The following is a 27,381-nucleotide window of genomic DNA, read 5'->3' as shown; positions in this document are numbered from 1 at the left end:
AGATTAAGCTCTGAAATTTTCTAAAAAAAAAAGAAAATTTGTTCCTTGGTCTTCATGATCCCAAGGAACTGATCTTCACCAATCTTAAAAGAAAACAAACTCTGTGACCTTCACAGAACAGTTTACAATTAAATCACACAATTAAATTACAACCAGGTCACTGTCTACAAGTGCAAAGATCACTGAATGAATAAAATAGCAAAGTGACAAATATAAAGACGCAACAGAGTTTGAATGCTTAGGAATATCTAATAACCAAATTAAAAATGTAGTTTGTCTAAAATGCAAATGAATTATTTTAGAATTTAAACAGCTTTTCTCAACCAGCTAAACAAAACACCGGAGCTGGTCATCTAAAAAATAAAACTTCTTCTAGCGAGGCTAAAATAGCTTTAGTTTGAATCATGTCATCATAGCAGTTATTATTAAACAGGATTCCAGTTATATTTTCATAAATAGACAAGGATTAGGTAAGGTTGTCAGAATACAGTCAGTTATCTCACTAAAGCTGCATGTTTCTGTGTGCAGGTTTCTTTTGAGTTAGTGCAAAGTAATTGTGCAATTATGTAATTGTGTTGCACTTCACCAATTTAAATAAGCAGCACATATACTGGACATGTGCTTAGCAATAAACCATATAAAAAAAGCAAAATATTGTTTGCCTGAAGCTGGTGAACGCTTGTACCAGCAAGTGTCGTGTACTTGAAATACCTGCTTAAGGCTTTTTGATTATCCCTTTGAATAAGTATTCATGTTTTACTGCAGAAGCTTGATTTCACTCTGACAATATGAAACAGGAGATGTTTAATGCGTTTGATTTGTTAATTCTCTATTTGAATGGTTTTGTAATCCAGGAGCCCATCCCAGATTACTGTTATAATGTGTATCTCTAAACAAAAAGTGTTTACTATTTTAATGTCCTTTAGTTTGTTTGCCAAGTCCTGGACCCGACGTTCTTATGAACTCCTCTGCTTTGATCTTGTGGGCCCAGAAAATAAACCAGGTTGGGGCGGGCTTAGAATTTTACTGCCATATATTTTGGTACTATTGTGGAAAAAAAAGATGTCTTCCCCCTCTCTCATTACCCTCTTTCCTGTCTAACTACTTTCAATTAAAGGCCACTAGAACCAACAAAACCTTAAAAAGAGAAACGAGACAGAGCTCCACTCTTAAGGTTTAGCTGGTGACCTTCTGCCAAGCATCCCACTTCTGACACCAACTGTGCAGGATGAAGAATTACCAAGATGCATTTCTGCTCAAACTGATGCACAGGTGTACAGGAGAGAGTAGCATCACAGCGTGCCAAGTGGTTCCTCTGGGAGAGAATTACAGAGTTTAGCTTTTTGTTGTTGAGTGGAACACTTTCTAGTCTCGGTGGAATGCATTACTCATACAATATACAGTATATCATATGTTATTTATTCTTTTATATTGCTCCCAGAAGGTTTAGTATGAGGGCTTTTTACACATTCTGACAGGGCCTCTGGTAAGTGTGGAGAGGGCACTTTACTTCTGAGTTACTTTTTAGCCGTTGGCGTTCTTTATGCTGAAAAAAAATGTGTGGCTGACAGCTGTCATTATTTTCACGTCAGATTAAATCTGCAGAGTTTGAGAATAGGATGTTGGTTGTCACTCTCGGCACTCCAAACAGATCCTGAAGGTCAGGATACTTCTCTGAATTTCCGCTGTAAACAATTCAAGACTCTCTTGCTTATCTGTGAGTTTATAAATTCAGAGAGAAATTTATCAGCGCAAGTTTGAAGTCCTGACGATAATGTTTTGTTTTGTTTTTGTTGCACGTTTTTTGGTTTTGATCATTTATATTTTGTGTGGCCTAATTCTTCTTAAATGTCATATGAAAATAATAATAATAATAAAAGTGTGTCGTCCGTTTCTCTACAAGACAAAATGCAATTTGTGTCTGAGCTGTAATCCTATACGGAGAAAAACTGACATCAGGCAGCTTCTCACTAAGGAGAACTGCTTGTTATCGGAGCTGTTTTTGTTGTTCCAGCGGCGCTGGTCTCGCTCCCCTGACGTCACGAATGTGTTGCACTCAGGGGATCACAGCAAAGCGCTCCACTTGATAACTGCTGGTTTCCTGGAGACCGGACGGCAGATCTGATGTTGTTTTGCTCCTGAATGGTGAACAACACACCAAGATTCTTGTCATCCCCTTTTTTGGATGCAGCGTTAGGATTAAAACAGTTAAGTCATATCATACAGCTATGCCATTTTAAGACAGAGTTATGTTTTGGTCTTGCTTTGATTGCTGTTATCATTAGCCTGGATATTTCCGTTATAATATTGTGCCTCACCTGAAAATCTGACCATATGGGAAGCTAGAGTTGTTGAATTATTCAGTGATCCTGGATCAGGTTGTGTCATGATAACACGGTGGAGAATAGGCCATAGATCACATCAGTCTGGAGTCTTATTAACAACTCCTGGGGCCAAATGTCTTATTCTTTCACAAGGCACAGGAGGTGCGATCCAGATATTGCATGTTGTGTCAACTATGATTATTATTTTTGCTGTTGTATAAAAGGGTTAAAAACATAGAAGTGAGAGAATAATTTGTCTTTATGTATTTGTTGAAAAAGATTCATACACAGAAAATAATATAGTCAAAGTTTAGAGATTAATGTGAATGCATTTATTTAGGACAGGCATGATCTGTCCGAAGGAATGGAAATACACAGCAAAAAATATTCAGTTATTCTGCAATTAACACTCTATATCAGTCTATTTCTGAAGAAAAACAGTTTGGTTTTTTTTTCAGAAACAAAGAATGTTTGTTTCTGTTTTCTGGAATAATTATTTTAGCAGTCCATCAATTTTTCCTCTTTTTCTTCTTGGATATAAAATTCAGCAGATTTTTCATTCAGCTAAACGATATTAGCTTTAAAAGATGGAAACAAGCAACTCAATTTGTTTTTGAGAAAATAAACAAGGTTGTGAATTTGAGTTGGGTGAATTTCAAAAATGCCAGTTTCAGGTAAAACATCTTGACAAAGTTGTTTTTATCTTAAATTTGAAATGCTTTTTCAAATTTAAGATAAACATTTGAACAAGCGTTCAGAAATGACTTAGAAATGACTTAGCTCACACAACGGAGTGAAAAAAGGCAGCCAGTCTTGGCTCCCACAGTAAGACGGCTGTTTTTCCTACCCCTGCTCATCTGTTGGCTGGACTTAAGTAACAACTCTTCATTCATTCACTAGATAAAGATGATTCTATTGCAATATGAAGTTTTGTTGAACAATTGTGTGATTTAGAAGAATGTAGTTGGATTAGGATGGCCATATGGTCTCCAGGATCTCGCAGACTGTTCAAGCCTCTCTGGATTGCAGCAGATATAGAAATCCAAGTTTTTGATGTGAAAGTCTTCAGCGTTTTTGGTTTTTGAGACGCAGGTTTTTCCTATCACAAACATACTGCTACAAGTGTTGCTCTCCAGCCGCACTAATTCCCTGTAAATAGGGGAGGTTTTGGCATCTCACCCATCAATTTCAACATCACTGTGGAGGAGCAATCATTATGAATTAAGGATGATTTTAAGGAAATCTTGCTGAATATTGCAATACAGATATTTCTGAGGACATTGTTCATGAGCAGCAAACACCAAGGAAATTCACCTAATGTGGGCATTGAGGGAGTTATTGTTCATTCAACTGGTCAGCTATTAAATATGCTATTAAATATGTCACCTGAAATGTTATATCCTACCAAATATTACACCAAACCAGTCTTTTGCAATTTCAGCATTGAAAACACTGATGTTGACGATGCCACTGTCTCAAGACTCAAAGATCCTTCAGGAGCCTTTTTTGCCGTCTTGTGTAGTACCTCTCTTCCTCCATCATGACCTTCATTCTTACCTTTGCTATGTCTTATCCACTTTCTCTCTTTTTATTAATTTCTTTCGTCTTGTATTCCGTCTACTAATAATGAATGTTAGCGGCAGAGAACTTTGGAAAGCTAAGTCTGGAACTTTTGCAGCACGACGTTATCCCCTGTACAGACGTGGAAAGCACCGATCATTCCAGCACTTACTCTGGCACCTTGTAAAAGTACTTGAAAACCTTTTTAAAACCTGTATAAACCTTGATAAAAGAAACCAACCTTTGCCTAGTTACCCCCAGCTACGTGTTCTGATTGCCTTGCAAAGATATATTTAAATGAACGGATGTTTTTTCTCCTCATCTTAGGGACAAGTTGATGGTTGCATGTTGCTGCAAGAAGCAGTCCCTGAAGACGGCGAGTTTTATGTTGTTGCAGAAGGCTCCAGACTTACTCACGTGGCCACCGCAAAAAGAGGCGGGGACGAGCGGACTCTTTGTTTCACCGTTCCAGGTGATTCCCTAAATCATCATTGGGTGACACTCATTGACTCCTTGGCTGCCATTTTTGTAACGTGTTGTTTTGTTTTTCATCCACAGGTCATGATCGTGTGGAAGTTGTCTCCGTCACAGCCTACATCTCCACGAACAATGGAGTTTATCCTTATGGGTGTACAGCTTTCCTTCAATACTTTAGGGATACTGCTCAGGATGCAGCAGAGTACCTTAGGGGGGATTGGGACCAGCTTGACCCCCAGAGCCATCGGGAAGTCTTGAGGAGGTTTCCTCTGTTGGCGCAGGCAGCTGACCAGGAGATCTGTGGACTGTTAGAGTTCAGAGAAGTAGAGACCCAGCTCAGAGGAAGTTCAGGTGATAATGTTGACCTGAAACATCTGGATGAGAAGATCACTCTGGCCCTGGCTAACATGGAATACCCTCAGCAGTGGAAAAACCCTGACAGGGAGCAAGGAGAAGGTAATGTAACAGTACGGCAGGCTGGGGTCATGCGGGCAAGTTTACAGACACTCCGGTAGCTTCTTCCTGGCTGTTGATGCTTTTTGACAACTCCGAAAACCCAGACGAGTTTGCACACTATGTGGTGAAGACCATTTAAACTTCACAAAGTAAAATCCCATTCATTAAGGCTGGTGTCCGGTTGGAATAATTAGCTTCTAAAAGGGGAAGATTTCAATAAATGTGTGTATATTTTTGCCTACCGTCATTATTTTTTTATATCTGGAGTTGAGGTGACATCACATTGTGGGTGAAAGAATAGTTACTGTAGAATGATGTTTCACAATTTTTAAACTAAGGTAAAATTTGACTAGACTACAGACAGTGCAAATTTTAAACTGTCTCTAGTGTTTTATCTCAACAGCTGGCGTTGTTAGCCTGGCTAACATTACTAAAAGAACGGTCCTTATGCTTATTCCATAGAGAATGTATGTCTTCAGCTTGATTCTGAAAAGGCTGCTAACATTTACAAAAAGTTTAAAAGTATAAAACAGAAAATCATTAGCTGTTTTTTGCTCACAATTATTAGTTAACATTTTAACTCTTTTAAACAAATCAGAAATCACCGCCGGGAAGAAAACGCTCTACTCTACAGGCAGACATCAGCCAACAAACTGAAATGTAGGACACAAAGAGCCCTTGTGTAGCAGAGTGTAAATATGGTCATAATTTGTTTAGAGAAAGCAAATGTCCATGCAAAACACACACAAGGTACAGATGCAAAGTAGCTGTTGCCCCCTAGCCCATCCCCCACGCGGGTGGCCTCTCAGTTTGTTGTTTGCAGACACAAAACTTTGACAATAACTTTCTTGTTGTTTGACCTTTTCATGAAGTCGTTGGGCATTATTATCTCGCCACAGTTTGAACAAAACTGGGTCACAATTAGCAGCTCTGTTATAGAGCCCATGGGGCAATTCTTGTTATTTTGCAAATGTAGTGATAATGGATTATCTTGCTTTTATTCTTTTTAACATTTCTGCACCATAATAAAAATTCCAAAGACCCATATGCTGTCAATCCTTTAGAAAATTCTCTCTGAGATCACAATGAAAAATAGAAAATAAATAAAATACACCAAGACGCTGTTGCTTTCTACCGATGCATAGTATTAGCCAATAGAGAGCAGGTTGAAGTGTTTCTGCTGAGTCGAGGGGCCAATGTTTACAGTCCCTTATACTCCACTGATCAGCAGCCTTCAGGACACACACTCCAGGTGTTTGTGTTCAGTGAAACATCCTGTTTTTCTGGGTCGTAATATTGCTGATTTACTGTTTGGAACTGACGTAATTATGAGTCATTCATTCCTCCTTTTTGCACGTGTTATTACTACAGATTCCACACATGCATAGTGAATCATGTGTACAACTCAGTGAGTTGCACATAATCACCAGCAAAGATCATTTTGTGCCTTTACAACACAAACGTCAGTGTTAAATGGAGCCTTAAATGGCCTTAAATGGATTAGGCCTTAAATGGACTTAAAAAGCCTTAAATGGATTTATGCAATACACTTAAATACAAATAAGTGCACAAATTTCAAGTGAAAGGAAAATAGTTCCTTTTTTTAATTTAGTGTATATAAAATCCTTTCTGTTTACAATTATGCACTACTGTGTGTTGCTCTATCACATAAATCTCAGTCGCAGGTTGTAAATGACAGCTAGTTCTCAATCATTGTGATCTGGTTAAATAAAAGTTCAATAAAGAAAAAAATCAGTGAACGTTTGTAAAGTGTCAAATGAGAACATTTGTAAGGCTATTGCTGAGATGATTGATGCAGCTGTTGATGTGTGAAAAATTCTGTCTTTGGTTAAAATTTTTGACATTTGATTCATTTGAATTCCCGTTTTGTCTGTTCTCTCTAGGTCATGAGCATCATCACAAAGAAGCCCTCTTTCACCTTGCTGTCCGCTTGCATTTGGTCCACCTCACTCGCTTCCTAATTCACCAAACTGCAGGTGAAACATTGCCGAGCTTACCCAACGAGGAAGGGGAAACTCCACTCCAGCTGGCCCAGGGGGACGGATTTGATTCCACCTTCAGGTACCTGGCAGTGTAATGCTATGATTATCTTATGGGAATCCACTAATTTGTGGGACGATTACTCCAAGCACATTTTCCAATTTGGAGAAATACCCAATGCTGGAGTAAATATTCTTATTTTGCAAATATTAGTTATATCCAGTTGAAGAAAGCCTGATTTTCTTGTTACTTACGTCTGTGCTTAGATAATGAGCAACACCTGAAAGGCTTCTCAAGCTGCAAAACAAGTACTGCTGTATACAGACTGTGAAAACTTCCAATGTAATGAGGCAGCGCTTCTCCCCAGGGCTGTAAGATCTCCACTGGGGGCTTTTTAGGGCAGGCAGAGTGTAAACAGAACTTAGAAAAAACACATAAACTACATTTGTCAAGAACCAGCTGACCTGAGGAGATTTGAGCTGGAAAGTTAACTGCAGAAGAAGTAGAAAAAAAATGTTACGTATATTTGCTCCTCCTTGCGGAGTTGTGGATGTTTTGAGAGGCTGAATGTTTTCTGCAGTATTTATTCTGCTAACAAAGCTACTGTACAGCTAGAAAGATTTTAACTGGAGATAAATATGACGTGAAACTAATATTGTGCATTTCTGTTGCTAAGAAATAAAATTTAATAGCTATAAGCAAAGGTACTAAATGTCAAGAGCAAGTTAGATATTGCTTGTTTATAACTACTCAGCATGACCCTACTTCATGTTAACATCCGCACAGAGTGTTTTACTCAGTACTCTTGTTTGTTTGCTTTCTTTCTTTCCCCTCCTCAGTCTCTCTGAGGCTCCTGTAGGCCCTCCTCCGGGTGTTTTCTGTCTGTGGGCTGACAGCTCCTGCATGTTGAGGTTTTGTCCAGGAACAGAGTCCGTTTCCCTCACTCTGCGACAGGCTCCCGTTGGCTGCCCCCAGGACGCCATTATGGTTCTCAGAGAAAAACTGGAAGACCACAGAATCTGCAGACAGGTTGGGTGAAACCACAGGGAACGCTGTTAGTTTGATTCATTATTCTGACCTTGTTGGGGGTTTTTTCTCCATAAATGCAGTATAGTATTCATGGTTTGGTTGCCATGGAGATAAAGCAACATGAACACATTGCCTTCTCACTAAGTATTTACATTCCTTGAGTATTTCCACATTTTGTAACACTCCGACTACAACCCTAAGCGTAATTTCTTGGGATGTTTTTAAGTGATCACAGTGGAAAGGAATGGGTTCTTCAAATATAATTTGGCAATCGTGGTGTTCCGTTTACTCTCATACACTCCAATGAAATCCACAACAACTGCTAACCTACCAGGAGCTACCCACTTAACCAGGAGAGCAATTACTTTGACATGTGTGTAGTTCACATACAAAACAAAGAAAAGCTTAAAAGCAAAAGCATTTAGCGTAATATTTATGGTCGTTTTACAACACGAATATTTGTTTCTGTTCAAGATCAACAGTGTGAGAGGGAAACACAAGAAGTGTCACAAAAACGAAGCTCATCTGAATGATCAAAGTAAGTGTTTTGTTTTTCCTTTTTGGTATTTTAAATGCGGTGAATAAGTCGTACAGTAGTTGCGTAGCTGCGTATAATATGAAGCCGCTGTAGCTTTGCATTGATTGAATTGAAGACTTCAATAAAAAAAAACATTTTAAAGGACTTACAGGTACCACTCAATTGAATCTGCTTTATGAAAATATATTTTTTTTAAATCTGGATTCTTCTTTTCCTTGGGCTTCCGTGGTTAAATGATATGAATCACACTATGAATCACATGCGGCTTATTTCAAATAGAAATGTTTATCAAGACAAGAATTTGATGTGTGTGGTGCTATGAATGCTGTGTCATGCAGTTACCTAAAAAAAAGTAAGAAATAGTTTTTTATAGTTATCACAACAGTGCTATAAAATATTGTGATAAGCTGCACTTCATTTAATCATATTTTCAAATTTACATATAGAAAATAGTAAAAGTCCAATTTTAATGCATTTTTCTACCATTGACCGAAATTCTTTGTGACAGCGATAAATCAAAATTCCTACCATGACAAGAAATTTTTCTCAATACATGTTAAATGATACAATAAATGCCCTCACCCTCTAACTGTCTTGTTTTACATCTTGTATTTGACTGGAGTTTGAGTGGTCGTTTTACAACACGAATATTTGTTTCTGTACAAGATCAACAGTCTGAGAGGGAAACACAAGGAGTGTCACAAAAACGACACTTCTTGTGTTTCACAGAACACAACTCAGAGAAGAGACTATTGAAATAAAAGCAAGGTTCCGAAAATATTTGTAAAAGAGAGCAAAATGGAAATTGAAAAAAAAATCCAAGATTTACCTCAAGTGGGTCAGGAATTCTTACATTCCTGACCCACTTGAGGTAAATCTTGGATTTTTTTTTCAATTTCCAATTTCCAGTGGGTCAGGATTCTTACATTCCTGACCCACTGGAGAATAACGTGTGTCTGGATGGATATAGTGTCTAACAGTATAACTCTAGACACACACTCACGTTGGCGTTCATTCATTTTTAAAGCGGTTTATCAGCATCACTCTCCTGTGTTTTAAGGTTCTCTGATTTGTGTACGTTCGCTTTCCTCTCGTAACTCCGTGCAGACCCTGGGAGACGGCGCTGTCGCTCCGACTAAATGAGTATTTGACTTGCTCCAACCTAATAATCAGAGGACTCTGGATTAGTGCCAATAATTATTAGCTTAAGAGCTTGTGTTTCCCACCATCCCGTTCAGACGGCTGGCGATGGGTAGCTTCTGCATGGGTATGCGAGTGCGCGGGCTTCACTCCAGATCTGTAGGAAACGAACAACCGCAGATTCACTTGTGCAAACACCGGGTTCATCGAACATCCATCACTTGCAGCCTGCAGAAACTAGAATTAAAAAAAACAAAACACTTTTAACAAACCCCATAAAAGGAGACGTCCCTGTGCAGCGTAAGACAGAAATCGAGTCGAATGTTTCTGTTTTTTCCAAACCCCACCTCCTTCCTTGCGTGACATGCTCAGGCTGGTTTGGAAACCCACGTAGAGAAAGATTTTGATCAGTTCTTTTTCTTTTTTTTCTCCTGTTTTATATTTGTCAGTGGCTAGATCTTTCCCCGTAACTTGGGCCACTCTTTGTGGTTACCATAGAGACGGCAGATGGTGATATCGACTCATGAAGGCAGGCAGGCAGGAAGTGTACTTCAGTATTGACCTCAACCCTGTCCCGACTTCTGCAGCCATCCATTAATTCTCTTGAAATAACTTCTCAGCAGGGAGTGTGTGTTCTTTCTCAGGACCGGCCGCGGCGGACGGACAAAACATCTCATTTGTTTCTTTTGGATTTGCGGACTGAAGAGTTAAGAGAGAGAGCCTGATCTCGTTCTTTCCGCACGACTCGCTTTGTTTATTTTTAAGTGGAGGTGTTTTATTCAACACCTTTTGTTTAATGCTTTCTTTTTTGGCACAGGTGGGACCAAGGAGCTTCATGTAGATGGGAAGCAGATGGTGGACAACGTGAGTATTCTTACAAAAACAAAAAGTCTCAACATTTTTGCTTTTATGGTGCCTTGCAAGAGCTTTTTTTTTCTCACAACAATTACACTTAAATCATTCATGGTTTTGAAAGTTTTTACAAATAAAAGTCAGAAAAGTTGTCCGTACTTCAATGGAAGATTGCTGAAAGCCAGTCATGTCTTCTGAAAACATCAGGCTTCATTCTTGCCAATGATACTTGCTTGGATTTAGGTGTGGACTTTGACTAGGTCATTCTGAAACAGCGACATGCTATTCTCTAAATGATTTGCTTGCAACCTTCATAAGTGACTCTTTGAACCTAATAACTTTGGCTGAAAATGATAAAGAACCAACTGATGATTTTAAATACAGTTACAATAATAAATGCAGGTTTCAGAAGTTTTTACATTTTTTCAATGAAGTAATTGAATTAAACTCCCCACAACAGAATGACACTAGAAGTACCAGCATTATTCTTTTATTTCTATCTTTCTTGTATTTTGTCTAGAAACTACAAATATACTTTGCATCATTTTCCACAGAAGAAAATATATGGATTTTGGGGCAAAAGTTTTAGGTTTTTCCTTTAGTTTCAAATCCCAAAATTGAAGTAAAATGATGTTTCTTTTAGAAAAGGTAGATATTTATTAAAAAATGTTAGTTGTCTTTTCCCAAGGTCATGTAGCCTTAATGGCTCTAAACTGGTTTTATTTAGCTGAACTGTGTCTAAATCGATATATATATGTATATATATATATATATATATATATTCATAGAGACGTGATCAGTATCAATGGATAATACGTCTGGTAGTGAACTCCACCCTGAACCACACAGCATTCTGAAGGATGTAGGCAGAGGAAAGTTTTTAGCTGCTCAACCTCTAATGATGTTGGTGGTATCAAGAACTCATTCGCTCTTTGGTTACCTAGCAACAACCTGTTGCTAGATAACCAAATTCAGGTCAACTCACAGAAGAGAGAGAGAGAGAGAGAGAGAGTGCGTTGACCTCACAGAAACCTGAAGCTGCACAGCAGCAGTTTCAGGTTTCACCAGCGCTCCTCATAACTGCTTATAATTAAACAGCAACAGTTTTTCAGCCCTGTCTGATGATGCGTTTAGGGGGTTGGGTGACGTTAGCTTCCCCGCATCACTTTAAGTTTTGGACGTTGGCCACAAAGTGTCAGAGTAGATCAGGGTGAATTTGAACACGGTACCACAAAGTTTATTTGTGGTAAAAAGTTTTAGAAAATCCTGAACTATTATGCAATACTGTTTTGTTGTTTTGGTTTATACGCTGATGTCTGAGGTTGTAATGTAGCAAAATATAGAAAGAAAATGACACATACTTGCCCTGAACAGTGTGTTTATTTTTTTAATGTCTTCTGTGTGCCTTTGTGTTCCTTCCCTTTTAAGGTTTTCTACGATCCGACGACGTTGTTTTTAATCGACACCGATGGCGAAGAGGAAAACTCGTCATCGCTGCCCGGTAATTCTTCCCCCTTCTGCTCCTGGTTTAGATGTATTCATCCCACTCTCTGAACTTCTTCCATTTTACTACAACAACCTAATATTCCTGTCTCTGTCTGAAATGACGAACAGCTAAGCCCTAGAAGAACACAACAAAATTTTTGTGGCTGCAGAGAACAGCGGGGGTGCAGGAACAGCACACCATCACCGGCTGGAATCCTGTTTTATTTTAGGACTGGCGCAATGTGCAACCGGACTTCTGTTTCGAATCACATCACTGGAAATCAATACAGTTACTGTTTCGCAGACGCAGAGAGGGATGCACTCCTGCCTGACTTGCAGTGGTTGGTGGGAGGTTTCTTTCAGTGAATCTGTAAGCCTGTTCTGGTTGTGTCCCGCCTGCTCGGACTCGTTTTCGAGAGTCCAGGAATCTGCCCCATCACCAGGACAAAGACGGGAATGGGGTCAGGCTCGTCCCACTCAGAATCAGTCTGACCTGGGTGTCTTGTCCTCTCTTCCCCCTCTCCGCTACCCCCAGAGTTGTCACCCTGCCATCCCCTCCCCCAGCTTCCCCGATTAGACGGAAGAGCTGTCAGCACGAAGAAACAAGAGTTGGAATGTTAATAAGCTAAAATGCTTTAAAAGCCTCAGAGTTTAGACAACATGCTTACTTTAGGATGATGCTTTTTCTTTTTTTAAGTAAAAATCCATTTGTGTCCCATCAACCAAATGCTTTAGTAGTTATTGCATCTACGCAAGGTGGCCAGAGTTATTGTTTCTTTCCAAATCTGCTAGGATGATCATAATAGTTCCTCTGGTTTCGCCGACATAACTCAGCGCCTGTCGGTTATTGTTGGGATCTGCTGGGACGTTCCGTCTACCAGCAGAGACCAATCTGTCACCAGCCTTCGGGTTGGACAGAGGGAAGGTTTTCATGTCTCTGCTTGTGGTTGAATTTAAACACAAAAGCAGGAGGATGAAGCTTTGCAAACCTTCCTCACGTTTTTTCGTGCTGTAAGCGAAAGACTGCGCATGCATGTTGGGACATTATGTGAAAGATACAGGATTCTGAAGTTTTTGTTTTTGTAATGCATGCTGTGTAAGAAACACAGAGCCTGTGATCTTGGCAGATTCACCTGTGTGATTTAAAGGGACACAGTGATCCATAACGTGGGGATGGGGGGAGTCCCAGGTTAATTGTGGCATTTTGATGTTTTGCAACATCAAACGGCTGCATTTAAAGTTAAAGATACCCAGAAATAATCTGCTGCTGAAAATGATAGTTTGTTTTTGATGAACAGTCTAAATGTTCAACTCGTAAAATCAAGTCAACACCTTCTTTAACCTTAAGAAGTCATAATATCCGTCATTTCAACAGTTTTCTCAAAATCCACACAAAATTACTTATGGCTAAGTATTTATTTTGTTTCATTAAAACAGCAGCACTAGTTATGAATTTGTTCTTTTTATTAACTTAAATGTCATCCTTTCAGTTTGAGATGATCCAGAATAGCTTAGTCATTGTGTTCCTACTTCTGCACCAACACTGATAATCAAGATGCATTTTTTCATTGCGGCAGTCATTTTGTTTCTGAACCAAAGTTCTTGAGCTTAAACATTCCTGCCTTTAGAAATAAACAATAAAGGACTATTGGAGTCGGCACATCCAGCTATAAAGAGCCATTAGACGACCATCTGGTTCAGTTACACAAACAAAACTTACAGACAGAAGCTGTTTTCTTTCTACTTTACACATTGAAGCTTTTAATGAAAAAGAGTCTGACTGAAGACTCTGTGTCAGGGAGAGCTGAGCTTTGACACTTTGTTGCATCAAATGCATAAATGACCAAATTCTGCTTCTGTATATTTCATGTTTTTACATGTATGATTCAGTGGTTTCGGTCATTTTTTCTTACCAGGAACAGGCTTTGAGAAATGCTGTGATAGACCAACATGAACTTGCATGTAATTTAAAGGCTGTTTTCCTATTTTTTTGCAAATAAGAAGAAGATTAAAGCAAATCTTACTTTTACTCCTAATGCAAAAACGGGAACACTTTATTTGAAGTGGTGTGTATGAGACTGACGTGATACTGTAAAAAACTTCACAAATGTTTATCATTGTTGTCATTTGGTTAAAAGTTGACACTTTTTTTGCACTTTTAATGCAACTTTGGATTAAAAATGTCATTATTTACTAAATGACACTTCATGACAACAATCATAAAGATTCATGAAGACTCCTTCATGTTCATGACAGGCGTTATGTCATGTTTGTGACTGTATCATGTCAGTCTTATACACACCCCTTCAAATAAAGTGTGACTGCAAAAACTCTTAAAAATTATCATTACTCCTACCACCTTTACAATGTGTTACAATGGTCCAGTCTAATTGCCAGTCTAACTCGTGGGCAACACCACACTTTTCAGATTGTTACTTATAGAAATCTGAAAAAATAATACTAATAATTTGCCCTACACTTCAAAATGATGTGCTTCTTTCTCTTTATTACTTAAAATGTCGCTCCAACACTTTTCAGTTTGTAGCTGTAGAACGGAAAAATGCGGATTTAAAGGAGTGTCGCGCTGCTTTGCAAATGGGAGAAGTTAAGTACAGGACTGGATCTAAAACATCTGCCCCAGCGTGTCTAAACTCCAGCGTCTTCACTGTGTGAGAGAAGCACAGAGGAAATGCCTCTGAGATGCCCAGGATTTCCTTTACATTAGTGCAGCCTTGGCTGGTTCAGACATCAAAGACTGAGTGGAAAGCGCACTCATCAAGCAGGGCAATTTTCCACGCTGTTATTCTGCCACTCCTGCTGAAATGCTGCAACAGCACACGTACTTACAGACTGTACAAGCGCTGCTCTGCTCAGTCACAGAAATACGTGGAGTCTCTTTAACAGTGTTCTGATTTGGAAAATTGGGTCTGCGTGTTATTTTGAAGGTTAGGATTTCATGTGCAAAACATGAAGTGGTCTTCGAGATGCCGTTATGTTCTGTGTTTAATCATTTACCCGTCATTTGTTTTAATAAAACGATGTCGGCTCTCGGTTGTTTTCCTACATGAGTCACAGGAAAGAAGGAGTGTAGGAAGTCCATTTTTACCAGTTTCTGAAATGGATAGTTCTACTGGAAATCAGGCAGGAAGTTTTTTTTTTCTTTCTTTTTTTCCTCCCACTTTATTGAAAGTTTTTCTTTTTCCACTGCTTGAGCCTTGTTCTGGAAAGGTCTCCACCAGCTTTTTGTGATTGGTTTTAAAGCCAAGCATTTGATATAGTATTTTAAGAAATCAATCAATCAATTTGCAAATCGTTAGATGACATTAGAAGGAGTCCAGTAACCTAAAATATTTCCTTTAGGCATCCACAGATTTACAACATTTACAGCGTACTCATGAAATTCTGATGTTTTTCATTACTTATGCTTCCTGATTGGACATAACTGTCATGTCCAAAAATATTGTTTTGGACATGGCATATTAATATTTTTTTCTTAGAGTAGGGGTTTTTATTTATTTTCTTTATATTGAGAAAAATAATTTTTTTTCTCAGTGGGGAAACTCAGCAGCAAAGTAACAGACAAATGGATACACACAGATTCTCGCAAGCTAAAATATAATTTAAAAAAACAAGAGACTCTACACTGCTGACAAATTTACAACATAAAACAAAAGTACTGTAAGCCTACAGTTATCGAAAATAGCTTGGCTGACTCGGATTCAAAGAAACTGGGCCGGTTAATTAAAAACATTTCCAACATTTGCTTGTAATATAATGTAATACGCTGAAGTTTATCACTTTTATCACTCTACGCACATCATTTGCAGCGAGAGAGGCCAGCCGTTGGCTTTTCAAGATTTAAGACCTGACCGTTTTATATTAGAAGAGTGAGCATAAACATTAAGCAGATGTATCACAGCGAAGGGCCCTGACTCAGAGAAAGTCAATGTAATCCACCTTATTTTTCACCAAACACATGGGGCCTGTCGGCGAGGATGATGTGTAGAGGTTTTTACAAAAACAATCCTTTAAAGGTCAAACAGGAGTAGGTATGCAGCAGCTCATCACATTTTCCTTTCTACTCTCTAAGCCTTGACATTTGTGCAAAGAGAGAGTGATGCGTTGTGGTTTGAAAAAAGACAGAAGAAAATCCTGAACCAGAATAAAGCATGGGATTAATACGGGCCAGGAGAAAGTAAATATATCCTAATAGTCCAGCATTGTGACATAATCGGTTCTCTAAGTTTGGCGTTTCTGTGTGTTATAAACTTTTTTTTTTCTGGATTATTTGTCGTATTACTTTAGATTACTCTGAAAGCTGCGGTCTCTAAGCAGACATCCACGTATCTGGCTAAGGTTTTGATGAATTGTTAGGATTTTAAAGTAATTTCTCACCAGGCAGTCTGGTAATAAATCCCTCAGCTCTATAAAAACAACAATCTGCCATTGTTAGATAAAAAAAAAAATGACTGACCAAATATATGGGGAGGATTTAACAGACCACATTGGCAGGCGTAATGAGATTTTTGCTGTGTGTTTGTTTTAGTTAATGGGCACCCCAGACGGGACAGAGAAGTTCAGAACCAGTTCAGCCAGCGGACTTCGGACCCTTTACTCTCCATCGTCAACCACTCAGATCACACCCAGCAGACTCAGGTTGTACATTTTCTTTTTTAATTAATGATATCCTCAACTTTTTAAAACCCTTTTTAAAAAATTTCTACTCTAAACTTTAGGCTTGTGAAGAGCTAAAAATAGATGATGTGACGCGTGACAGCACGGGGACTGACGGCGGCCTGTGGGACCCTGATGATCTTCTTGTGACCGACACCCCTCCGCCTCATCCCCGCTGTGAAGATCTCCTCCCTGGGTCCGTCTCTCTTTCACCAGTCAATCGGGCCCTCACCAGTGTGAGCCGTCGGCCCTTCACCGAGCCAATCAGCCCGCCATTGGAAACCTGCGACATCAGGTGTTACCTTTTCCTTTGTTGAAGTCTCTATGTGCCAGTGTTCCTATTTTCATGACGTACTTATGATTTTTTTTATTCCCCCCACCGCCCAGCCTGGTGGCCCTGGAGGTGGACAGTGAGGATGAAGGTCCGGGGCCAAAGTCTCTGCTTTCCCGGCTGTTTTCAGACGTTGGTAGAAGCGAAGACAAGAAGGAAACTCCGCCTCCAGCTCCCGATCTCACTTGCACTCGGAGCCAGTCAGCCTCGGCGTGCGAACCCATCTCCAAAGTAAAATTAGCAGTCTCTTTCACAAACATTTCTTTTCACGCCTGTTACTTATTTATTTTTGCCTTGATTTGTATTTTTGCCGTGTAGGACTTGAGTGAGGACGGCGTTCGACTTCGCTCATATTCCTACTCGTACTCTAAGTTCTGTCCTAGTCGCAACCCCAGGGACAGCCACACGCCGGAAGGTAGCCCTGGTCGGTAAAACTCAGTCCGCTTAACACCCAGAGCATTTCAGTCTAACACACGGCTAATTTTCCTGATATTTTCTTCCACTAATGGAATAATCTTACATGTTGTGTTAATTTGTGAGCTACAGTCTTAACACTAATATAAAGTACAGTCATGTTCACATAGTTGTTGGACAGTGCAGCTTGACGGGGTTTGGAAATATCCATATTTGACATTATTTTGCTTCAAAATGCAGCACATGTAAACACCACATTTTCTAAAAAGAAATATAAATTTTTCACCCTATTTGTCAAATAACACAAACCCTGCTGCGTAATGCCCTGCTGAGTCTCTCTCTGCTGGAACCTGACTGCACTGTTCACGCTGATAGTTTGCACCCTCCTCCTGCAGTGGTTGTGTTAGCCGCCTTCTGTCCACTGTGCCCTGTAGATGGCGTTCTCCACAGCGTCAGCCACAGCCGATCTCTCCTTCAGGCGCTCTCTCTGTCTAAATCCACCCTGTCTCTGTCTCTGCTCCACCCGGGCAGTAAGTACTGGACGGCTGCAGCCACCGCACCACACCCAGCACTTCACTGAGAGCACTTCTACTTGTGCGTGTGTGTGTGGGTGTGTGTGTGTGTGTGTAAATGTGTGTAAGTGAGGCTGAGTGTTTGGGAATGCAAGGATACAACATCTGAAGATGGAAAGTTATTAAAATAAGAATTTACATTTCTAGCTAGCAGAACTGTGTGATTATTAATTTTGGGCTTCCTGTCTCATTTTAGGTTATTCCTATCTCTAAAATGTTAAAATCTGCAAAATAAACTTATTTAGATGGTAAAAAGAAGGAGAATTAGGTGACAATCAAGCCAATATTTTCTCTAACGGTTTAAAAAGACATGAATTTAGCTCCATTAATAAGAACTCGTATTTAAAAGAGAGTTTATGTCGAGTTTTGATTTCTGTGAATAGCTTTATTTCTACTTTTAGTTAATCCTAATCTTAAAAAACTTAAAGACATAATTTAAATAATGCCTCTTTTTAACTTAAATGACAATCTAGCATGAAAATAAATGCATGTGAGTAAAAGAATTGAAATTGACAAAGTACTTTGTCATAGTTTTTTTTGCTAGTTTCTTGTAATCTGGAAGGATTCATGATAAAATAGAGTTTCTGCTTTAATATTTATTGTTCCTGTTTTGATGAAGTTGTCATATATCAGCACAGCCACAGATCAGTTTTCAGAATGGATGAAGAAGATCAGACAGTTTGTTTGCCTTCGTCACAAACACTCATGATTTTCAAATCTCAAACCATTAAAGACTGAAAGTTGTTGAGGCTTTATTATTATTATTATTATTATTGATGTTTTTGCAGCTTTTCTTTTTGTTGTCTATCAAGGACTTTAACAGCTTCTCTCGTTGCATCTCTCTGCAGAACAAAGAGCCTCCAGCATTTCAGAGCAGTCCAATGATAAAAGGTATTAATTTTTTATACCGGACTCTTATTTTTCTTTTCCTTGCAGTTTCAATGAATATGTTAATATATCTTGAATTTCTTTCTCTTTTTTTTTTACATTCTGCCACTTTGCATGTGATAGACCAAAACAAAGTAGAGCATAGTTGTCAAGTAGAAGGAATATTTATTTAGTTCAAAAAAAACTTAGCAAGACTTTGCTAACTCACTCATCCCTGTCTGTTTTCAAATGGATTCCATAGTAGTTCTGGTTGTATGTTTTGGGTCATTATCACCCAAAACATACAACAGGTGAACTTCTCTGCCTCAGGTATTTTGCAGCCTCTAATAGGTTTTTATCAAAGTTTGCCCTGTATTTACTGATATTTAACTCCTCCCACCTTCGCTTCAACTATTATCCTAAAGCATGATGCTGCCGATACTTTTCTTAAAGGAGGGGATGGTTTAACCTGTGGCTTCTGGCTAAAATAAAACGACTTCATTATTGACATTTTATATTCACTTCATCATTTAGCTCCTGTTCCAACCCAATCAAAGTCAAATCTTTCATTGCCATCCATTTTCTCTCTGATAACTACTTGGTCTTAGAGGAAGAAATCAGACCGGCTGTAAATCGCAGAGATAAACTTTAATATTTTACAGTGTATGATGTCTTTTTATTTGTATGGCTTCACAAAGCTTCAGTGTGTGTGTCCGTGTGTTTTCCAGAGAGGTTAGGTTCCGTAAGCGGGCCCAGTCCGCTGACGATGAGGGCAGCGCTGAGCTGGCAGAGTCGCTGCAGCATCTCACCCTGTCTGAGTTTCTCAAAGAGTATGTGTACGGGACCGACCTCTGTTGACCTCTCCCTGACTGTCCCACAGCTGAAGATACTAACCAAAAACAAAACTGGTAGCTCCTTCCCCATCTGGCTCCAAACAGCGCTAGAGCAACTTGAGCTCCCACTGACCGTAGCATGCACAGGCGTCTTAGTCCGTCTTGGATGTTTTTAGCCTTTACCTCTGCTTCTACCTCTTACTCGCGCTCACGTCCCAGCAGTGCAGAAGTGGAAAACTGTTTTCTTACATTTTATTTACTAACAAAAAGGATTCTTGAGATGCTTTGACTCCCCGGGAATGCTCCGCTCCGAAACACATCCGATTTGAGAATGAACCTTTGCACCTTAAACTAACCGGATACATTTCATTTGCCTGGAGATTTATCTCAAAACCAGCCAGTTCTGCTTGCTTTTGTTGTTTTCTTTACTTCCCAGGAAGAAGAAGAAAAAAATGTGACAATTTTGAGTCTGCCTTATGAAGATCATCCACTCTGTATCTGGAGTTGCAAAACTTTGGGACCTTTTAATTTGTGCAGGATTGAAGAAGAAGAGTTGGAGAAGTGCAACATTCCCACCAAGGCAGAGTCAGAGAAGTATAAAGTCATTCGCACATTCAGCTTTCTGAAGAACAGGATGTCCAGCACACGCAACAAGAACAAGGTAAAACCAACAAGCCAAACTGCAGATTTCCAACTAGGGATGCATATTGGAGGAGCATCAATGTTGTCGTTAAGGCTCGGTTTTTGTGGCTGTTGAGAAAAACGGGTCAGACTGCAGTACCTGGAACTAAGCAGAAGCAATAACAGTATGGTTTAATACTTTTAGCTGTTATTATACGAATTGTGGTTTATTATGATATCAATAAACTGGGTGCAAACTCCCAAAACAGACATCATGGTTCGGATTGTTAATTCTGCTGCTTAAAATTTCTTCCCCACTCTTGGTTCCGTGTGATCATCAATAAATATTAATTGATTTGAAACATTACAAAATATTTCTGATTTTGAGTGATAAAGTTACACTACAAAACTAGTTCATGATGAGGATGTTTATTTTTAGAGCCATTTACTGTACATCCTAATAATTTTAATTTAAAATCCTTTCTTTTCATTTTAAGTTGTTATAATAAATCCCACAAAATTGATCGCTCCACCTTGAACTCAACATTACCCATCATTTTCGTAGCCTGATCCTAACACTATTTTGGAGTGTTTTTGGAACAGTAGCACTGTACTGAATAAAATAAATCCCACTTCCAGTCTCAGTTTTAGTCTCAATAAAGATGCTGAAGCTTTACAGTTCCCAGCTCTGGTCTCTGGTATGAACTATGCGTCTTTTGTCTTTCTGGGAGACACAACCAGGAAACAGTTCTGGGAATAACTCAAGGTCAGAGCGACAGACCAAACATGGTGTCCGGCCTCTTTCCTTTCAATGATTAATCCGCGGTTGTCGAGTCAGCACAGGGACTGGAAACCCTCCCCGATTTCAATCTGTTGTTTACGCTTTGGTCTGCTTCCGAGTCCCAGGACTTTTCTTACAGCTTGGAGAGAGGCGGGATTTGCTTCCATGTTTTGTTTTTTTTCCCCCTCGGGCTCGAGGTATATTTAACGTGTGAAATCGAAACTTTAGAAGACATTGTCCGAAGCTTGTCTTTAATGCAACTGTTACACCGTAGATGTAGGTGTAATTATCTGTGTGGTTTGGCTGTTGACACCTATGTCTCTGGCATGGTTTTTGAAGGGGAAAGGGAAGGACAGAGAAGCCAAGGATAGGCACCTGAATGGCCACTGGTTTGGAACGGGCCCCTGTTTAGGTCCCACACTGTGTGTGGTGTGTGACAAACCAGCTTCTGGAAAGGACCTTCTGCACTGTTCAGGTGAGTGAAAGGTAAACTCACACACACCGGAGTCATCCGACTGAAATCAGCAGTGATTTGTTCCTCCCTCAGGTTGCACTGCTATTGTCCATAAGAGCTGTAAGGAGTCTGTCCCACCGTGCTTGAAGGTTGGTCTGCTTTTTATTTGGTTCTCTACTTAAAAAATAAAATGATCTGAATAGAGTTTTAATCAGATTTCCTTATATGTTACTTAGAAACTACAGGATAGATGTGCGATGACCGTGGAGAAAAGCAAGACGGCGTCTCTTCCACAGAGTAAGATTTTACAGAGTCTAAGTTGATGATTACAGATTTAACAAAACGATGCAGAAAAAAGTTTGGCATTTGCTTTTTTTTTATTTTTATTTTTTTAAATATAACAACGGATCTTTGTCTGCTTTCCCCTCAGACTTCACAGTGAGAGACAGTCCTTCCCATTCTGTGATCCCCATTTCTGCTTCTCAACCTGTCCTCACCCCAAGGGAGAGGAAGGACACTGGGACACAGTCATGCTCTTTGCCTGGAAGCTTACCCAACAGTGACAGGTCATTGAGCAATCGTAGTTTATTATATAGATTAATGGAATGATAACAGTAATAACACACTGCCATGTTCTACTTTGTGGTACAGTATGCTCAGCGAGAGTTCAGAGACAGAATCTGAAGCCCTGAGGCTGAAAAGCCACTCGGAGGAGCTCCTGCCAACTCCGGGCTCCTCTGCCTCTAATGAGTCATCCTTCGGAGACGGTATGAGATCCAGTAAGGCTTCATGTTGAAAAAATCCACAAAACAAAAACTAGATATGCGTCGATTAAAGTTTCTGTTCTCCTGCTTCGTAAAGCTAGATCCTGATTTTTCACCGATCAAATGTTTTGCTCTAGATTTTCTATCATTAGATAGATAGATAGATAGATAGCATTTATTGTCATTGAACAGAATTCAACGAAATTTCCATTGCAGCTCCCGTGCAAAAGGTCAAATGCAGACAATATTTGTATTTTTCATAAGCGGAGGCAATGCCACACTCTGTTAGTGAAATGGCTTCTGTTGAGCTGAAATTTAAATCTGCCTTTAGCATCTTGAATTAGCAATTAGGTTATTGTAATTGCAAATAAATAAATAAATACATTTTTCCAAGTGTATTTTTAGAATGTAGACTAATTCCCTAACTAAAATCTCCAAAAGTCGACCCACATTGAATCAAAGAACAGCTAGCATGTCTGTGTGCAAAATAAATGTCATTTCATTTTAATCTGTTTCTTACAGTTTTTGTTCTTTGACATTGGTTTAATTTTGAAACACCTCCCTGACACTGAAAATGCTGCGGCGAACTTCTAGTCTTGTTGCTAAAACAACTGGTTGTTGTTGTTGGCATAATCTGTTAACGCTTGGGTTTGTTGCCTACTCTGACCAAAATAATATCAGATTTTTGAGGGTCTGTTCAACCTTAAAGTCAGCTTTTTCTGGTCACAACCAATTCCTTTGTACACCTCTAAAATAAATGCGTTGCTTTTAACCCACATAGTCTGGCACTCATTCCCTCAATGTGGTAAATGACTGAAGAAAAGCAAGTTTCTTATCTCAAAAAAAGATCTTCAGTAATAGATGTTGGTGAAAAAAATAAGAAAAAGCATTTTGCACAGTCATAATTTTTACTTCAAATGGTTCAATAATTGTTTTTCTGTGGCTTCTCCAGTTATTCCTGGAGTCCCTCCCGCTGTACTTTTGAATGTCCTATGTATGACCTCTTAGTGATATTTAAGCTTAAGTCAATTTAAATAAAAATAAAAATGACATTATAGTATTTGATCTTCAAAAATGTGTTGAGAATCAACATTCTTGATCATCACACCCTTTATATCTGATGGCGAAAAATCTTTTGGTTCAGTTCAGCATTTCTTCTGAACTGAGTTGAGCACAATTCTTTTTTTTAGTTAGGCTTGGCATCTTCCAAATTTAGCCTCTAATTTTTTTCCCTCACAGCCAGCTAATGGTGGATGTGGCTGATAAGAATGAGAAAAGAAATGAGTCTTTTTAACTGAATTTCTTTGCATGCCACTTGCTCAAAGTGCAAGCAAATGCTGAGAACAAAATATATCAAAGCAGACGTCCGTTTTAAAAGCGTAGTGAAGACTGTTTATAAAAAAAAAACAAAAAACGATCAGAAGTCATTTTGTACCTTTCTCTCTCCTCAGACTGTGTGGACTCGTACATTCAGACTCACGGCAACATATTAGCGGATTCTGCTGATTACGAGGCCGAGTCGTGGAGTTTGACGGTGGAGCACAAGTTTTGCAAGAGGCAAGACAAGCGGGCTGTCAAGAGGCAGGATGTTATCTACGGTAAGCAAATGTTAGAGGGATGATTTGTTTTCTCATGTGCTGTAATCACATGAATGTTTAAAAAATTGTCAGATTGAGTAACATTTTTGTGCAGCATTTCTTTTCCTCTTGACACCATGAGTTATGAAAGACCAATATGAAGTTGTTGCATAGTTGTGAAGCAGAAGAAAAAAGAAAAGTTTTGCCTTCTTCTGTATTAGTTAAATCTCTTTTTTTCTTTCACGTTACAACAGTATTTGACTTTGGATTGAAGTTTGTAGCTAGTACTGATCAAGCGTTTGACCCGACACAGAGCTGATGCAGACTGAGCTCCACCACCTTCAGACTCTGCACATCATGGCCGAGGTTTTCCGGCGAGGCATGAAGGAAGAGGTGCAGCTGGACACTGAGTCGGTGGAGCGGGTGTTCCCCTGCCTGGACCAGCTCCTCGCCTTCCACCACGCCTTCTTCGCTGCCATGAAGGAGCGGCGTCAGAGCTCCGGGCAGCCCCCAAGTCACGGGAACTACCTGATACAGCAAATCGGTGACATCTTGCTCCGACAGGTTGGCACTAACCTTACAAATTACCAATGTAGTAGAGTGCAGTGCAATAATGAAACCTGTCTGTAGTTTTCAGGAGAGAATGGAGAAAAAATGAAGCAGGTGTACGGAGAATTCTGCAGTCATCACAACGAAGCAGTAGCCTTTTTTAAGGATCTCATGCAGCATAATAAGAGATTTCAAAGCTTCATTAAGGTATTTCTTGTCCTAAATCTTAGTTAGCATAGTTACAATTCAGTGGAGTTAAACATTGTGTAGTAAAATATATAATTTTTTAAAGCAACAAGGTCATAACTCTTTGGTGCGGCGGAGAGAGATCCCAGAATGCATTTTGCTGGTAACTCAAAGGATCACAAAATACCCAGTGCTACTGGAGAGGATCCTACACTACACTCAAGGTTAGGCAGCAACTGCCCTCTGCTGTTAAATCACAGTCACTGCAGAGACTGAAACAAGTACACCAAATTGTTCTATATTTTTGTCCTTTCTGATCTTCCAGAGCAAACGGAGGAGCATGGCAACCTTTCCAAAGCCCTGACTCACATTCGCGACGCGATAGCGGGCGTGGACGTGAGAGTCAGCGAATACGAGCGCCACCAGAGACTACAGGAAGTGTGGAACCGCATGGAGAACCGCAGCGCGGCCAAGCTGAAGAGCGGCAACACCTTCCGCAAGCAGGACATGATGGGTCAAACTCTCAGACACCAGGGCATGCTGCTGTGGAAGACCGCCACTAGTCGCCTTAAAGGTTATAATATCTGATTCCCTACTGATTGTTACTCCACAGTTAATGTGATTGAGTTATTATATTGAAACTGATCTTGTGACATTACTTTCTGCTTATGTTGACTGTCCTAGATGTCCTGGCACTCCTCCTCACAGACGTACTCGTCTTCCTTCAAGAGAAAGACCAGAAATACACATTTGCTACTGTGGTGAGTGTAAGAAATAAATATCATCGGAGTTACTATCATCCTTGCCTTTAGCACTCTAAGGGATTTTCTACGCTTTTTCCACAGGACCAAAAGCCTCCTGTCATCGCGCTGCAGAAGTTAATAGTTCGAGAAGTGGCGAACGAGGAGAAAGGGATGTTTTTGATCAGCGCCTCTTCTGCAGGCCCAGAAATGTACGAGGTCCACACTTCATCCAAAGAGGAGCGAAATACCTGGATGAGGCTCATTAGAGAGGCCGTAGAAAGGTCGGTTTGTGTCTGGAACGTTCCGAGCCTTGTGATGTATTAATACGTTCATATTTTGTTACATTCCAACCTCGAAATTCAAAGCATCATGTGACTCCAAGACTGTATGTTTTTTTATTTTGGCTCTCGCAATTGTTGTACGAGTGTCAATGTGAAGCCCAACACATGTACTTTCACAAGCAAAGCTTTAAGACTTTTGTCTTTGAGTTTATTTCAAATGTAATAGTCACAAAAGAAAGGGACGGGAAGCTGGGAAAAGGTTTAAAGGGAAAACAGTGAAAAAGAGGCATAGAGAGAACACAAGTAAACACCCTAGAAATCTGTCTCTAAACTTTCAAAAAGAGAAAAACGATGAAACCAAGAAACTACAACAAACAACAAATGCATGTATAATAACAGTTATCACTGGAAAGAACATGGTACAAGTTAAACAATATTTGGTGACAAGCGTAGCCTAACTGAGAGTGTATCTAAAAAACACCTGAATCCTAAACACCTATGCGTGTGTACTGGGTTTTATTTAGAGACATTAGATTTGTTCCGAAGAAATGTGCAAAACATAAAAATTTGCTTCTACTTTACCTTGTGTTGGTCCGTCATATAAAATCCAGAAGGAACAAATATTTGAATTTGTAGCTGTAACGTGACAAAATGTAAAAATGTTTAACTTTACTCCTATATTGTTAGTTGTTTTTTATCGTTTGACTCAGCTGCCCTGAGGAACCTGAGGAATACGCAAGTGAATCAGAAGAGGAGAAGCGAACTGCTGAGGCTCGTTTCCAGAAGATCCTCAAGTTGCAAGGTAAATTCGTTCCAAGTACATAGGTGTTGTGTATATTCTGCCAACTGGAGTTGGGAGGTAGACATTTTTATTTTTTTCCTAATTTTTGAAATGCCTGAAACTGCGCATCAGAGAGCTTGACGAGTCAAGACCAGCAGATCTGCTCCAGCCTGGAGGAGAAGCTGCAGATCTACACAGAGCTGTCCGCGCTGAGCGAGAGGACGGACGCCGCGCTGCTGGAGCCGCGACTGCTGGTGCAGCCTCAGTCAGAGGAGCTGCCGCAGGCCGCTGCGCTACTGGCTGCTGCTCTGCAAGAAGGTGGGACATAACAGTATAGCATTTCTTGCCATGTTTTACTTAGATGATGCATACAAATCTCTGCCTTCTTAGCTGAAATATCACACAGCAAATCCATAAAGACAGGGTTTCTTTGCAGTACTGATTAATCCAAAAATGTAGGAAATTTTATTTGATTGTCATAATTGAAATAATTTCATTTAGTTTTCAGAGTGGGTTTTCAGACAGTATTGCATTTTCTTAAAGATTAAAAAAAGTACATTCCTAAAAAGAAAAAAACTGTTTCATACGCTGCTGTGTTTCTATATAATCCTACGAATTCAAAATAAGAGGAACAATTTTACTGTTTTGGAGACTTCTACCTCTAATACTTTTGATTTGCATTCACATTTTGACACATAAAAGAGAAAAAATAGATATGCTGCAGGATTTTTAAAGAGGTAGTAGTGTTAAATATAGCAGAAATTAAGGAATGGAAATATTTCTATTTCTGTATTAAAGCATGCTCCTTAATATTCATCAGATTTATATTTGACTTGAAAATAGTGCATCAGGGTACATGCTGTTTCTTGATGTGTTAATAGACTAGAAATGCTGGGAGTTCTGACTATTGATGTGTTCAATGAGCAAAAAATATGTATATATTTTTTACATGTTTGATTTGCCAATCAGGGTCAATTACAGATAAACTAATCTTTGGTCGTGTGGTTACTGAATCTCATGTCCTGATTTGATAAAGTGCTGTAGATTTGAAATGGAGATGATCTATATTTCTGACTAAAATGTTAAAAAAA

The 27,381-nt window shown here is 39.4% G+C and overlaps 1 protein-coding gene across 7 annotated transcripts in view; it reads left to right on the top strand.

Moving 5' to 3' along the window:
* Window positions 1-27,381, top strand: part of arhgef28 (Rho guanine nucleotide exchange factor 28) — a 49,576-nt gene that overhangs the window by 7,697 nt on the left and 14,498 nt on the right. The window contains exons 3-31 of one of the 7 annotated variants that reach the window (XM_023338182.1): window positions 4,212-4,356; window positions 4,443-4,817; window positions 6,722-6,899; window positions 7,658-7,847; window positions 8,322-8,385; window positions 10,343-10,389; window positions 11,806-11,878; window positions 16,409-16,518; window positions 16,599-16,831; window positions 16,924-17,098; window positions 17,186-17,282; window positions 17,716-17,811; window positions 18,702-18,744; window positions 19,449-19,550; window positions 20,091-20,214; window positions 21,295-21,430; window positions 21,503-21,558; window positions 21,646-21,706; window positions 21,840-21,975; window positions 22,061-22,176; window positions 23,625-23,771; window positions 24,064-24,314; window positions 24,381-24,506; window positions 24,592-24,709; window positions 24,811-25,059; window positions 25,170-25,246; window positions 25,331-25,509; window positions 26,220-26,311; window positions 26,423-26,608. In XM_023338182.1, coding sequence (XP_023193950.1) covers window positions 4,212-4,356; window positions 4,443-4,817; window positions 6,722-6,899; window positions 7,658-7,847; window positions 8,322-8,385; window positions 10,343-10,389; window positions 11,806-11,878; window positions 16,409-16,518; window positions 16,599-16,831; window positions 16,924-17,098; window positions 17,186-17,282; window positions 17,716-17,811; window positions 18,702-18,744; window positions 19,449-19,550; window positions 20,091-20,214; window positions 21,295-21,430; window positions 21,503-21,558; window positions 21,646-21,706; window positions 21,840-21,975; window positions 22,061-22,176; window positions 23,625-23,771; window positions 24,064-24,314; window positions 24,381-24,506; window positions 24,592-24,709; window positions 24,811-25,059; window positions 25,170-25,246; window positions 25,331-25,509; window positions 26,220-26,311; window positions 26,423-26,608 — 3,982 coding nt within the window. Of the gene's footprint in view, window positions 1-4,211; window positions 4,357-4,442; window positions 4,818-6,721; window positions 6,900-7,657; window positions 7,848-8,321; window positions 8,386-10,342; window positions 10,390-11,805; window positions 11,879-16,408; window positions 16,519-16,598; window positions 16,832-16,923; window positions 17,099-17,185; window positions 17,292-17,715; window positions 17,812-18,701; window positions 18,745-19,448; window positions 19,551-20,090; window positions 20,215-21,294; window positions 21,431-21,502; window positions 21,559-21,645; window positions 21,707-21,839; window positions 21,976-22,060; window positions 22,189-23,624; window positions 23,772-24,063; window positions 24,315-24,380; window positions 24,507-24,591; window positions 24,710-24,810; window positions 25,060-25,169; window positions 25,247-25,330; window positions 25,510-26,219; window positions 26,312-26,422; window positions 26,609-27,381 lie in introns of all 7 variants that reach the window. The other 6 variants (XM_023338180.1, XM_023338181.1, XM_023338179.1 and 3 more) reach the window with 6 other exon arrangements.

The sequence above is a fragment of the Xiphophorus maculatus genome, chromosome 8 (genome assembly GCF_002775205.1).
Source record: "Xiphophorus maculatus strain JP 163 A chromosome 8, X_maculatus-5.0-male, whole genome shotgun sequence".
Taxonomy (NCBI): domain Eukaryota; kingdom Metazoa; phylum Chordata; class Actinopteri; order Cyprinodontiformes; family Poeciliidae; genus Xiphophorus; species Xiphophorus maculatus.
This window is presented reverse-complemented; position numbering and strand designations above follow the sequence as displayed.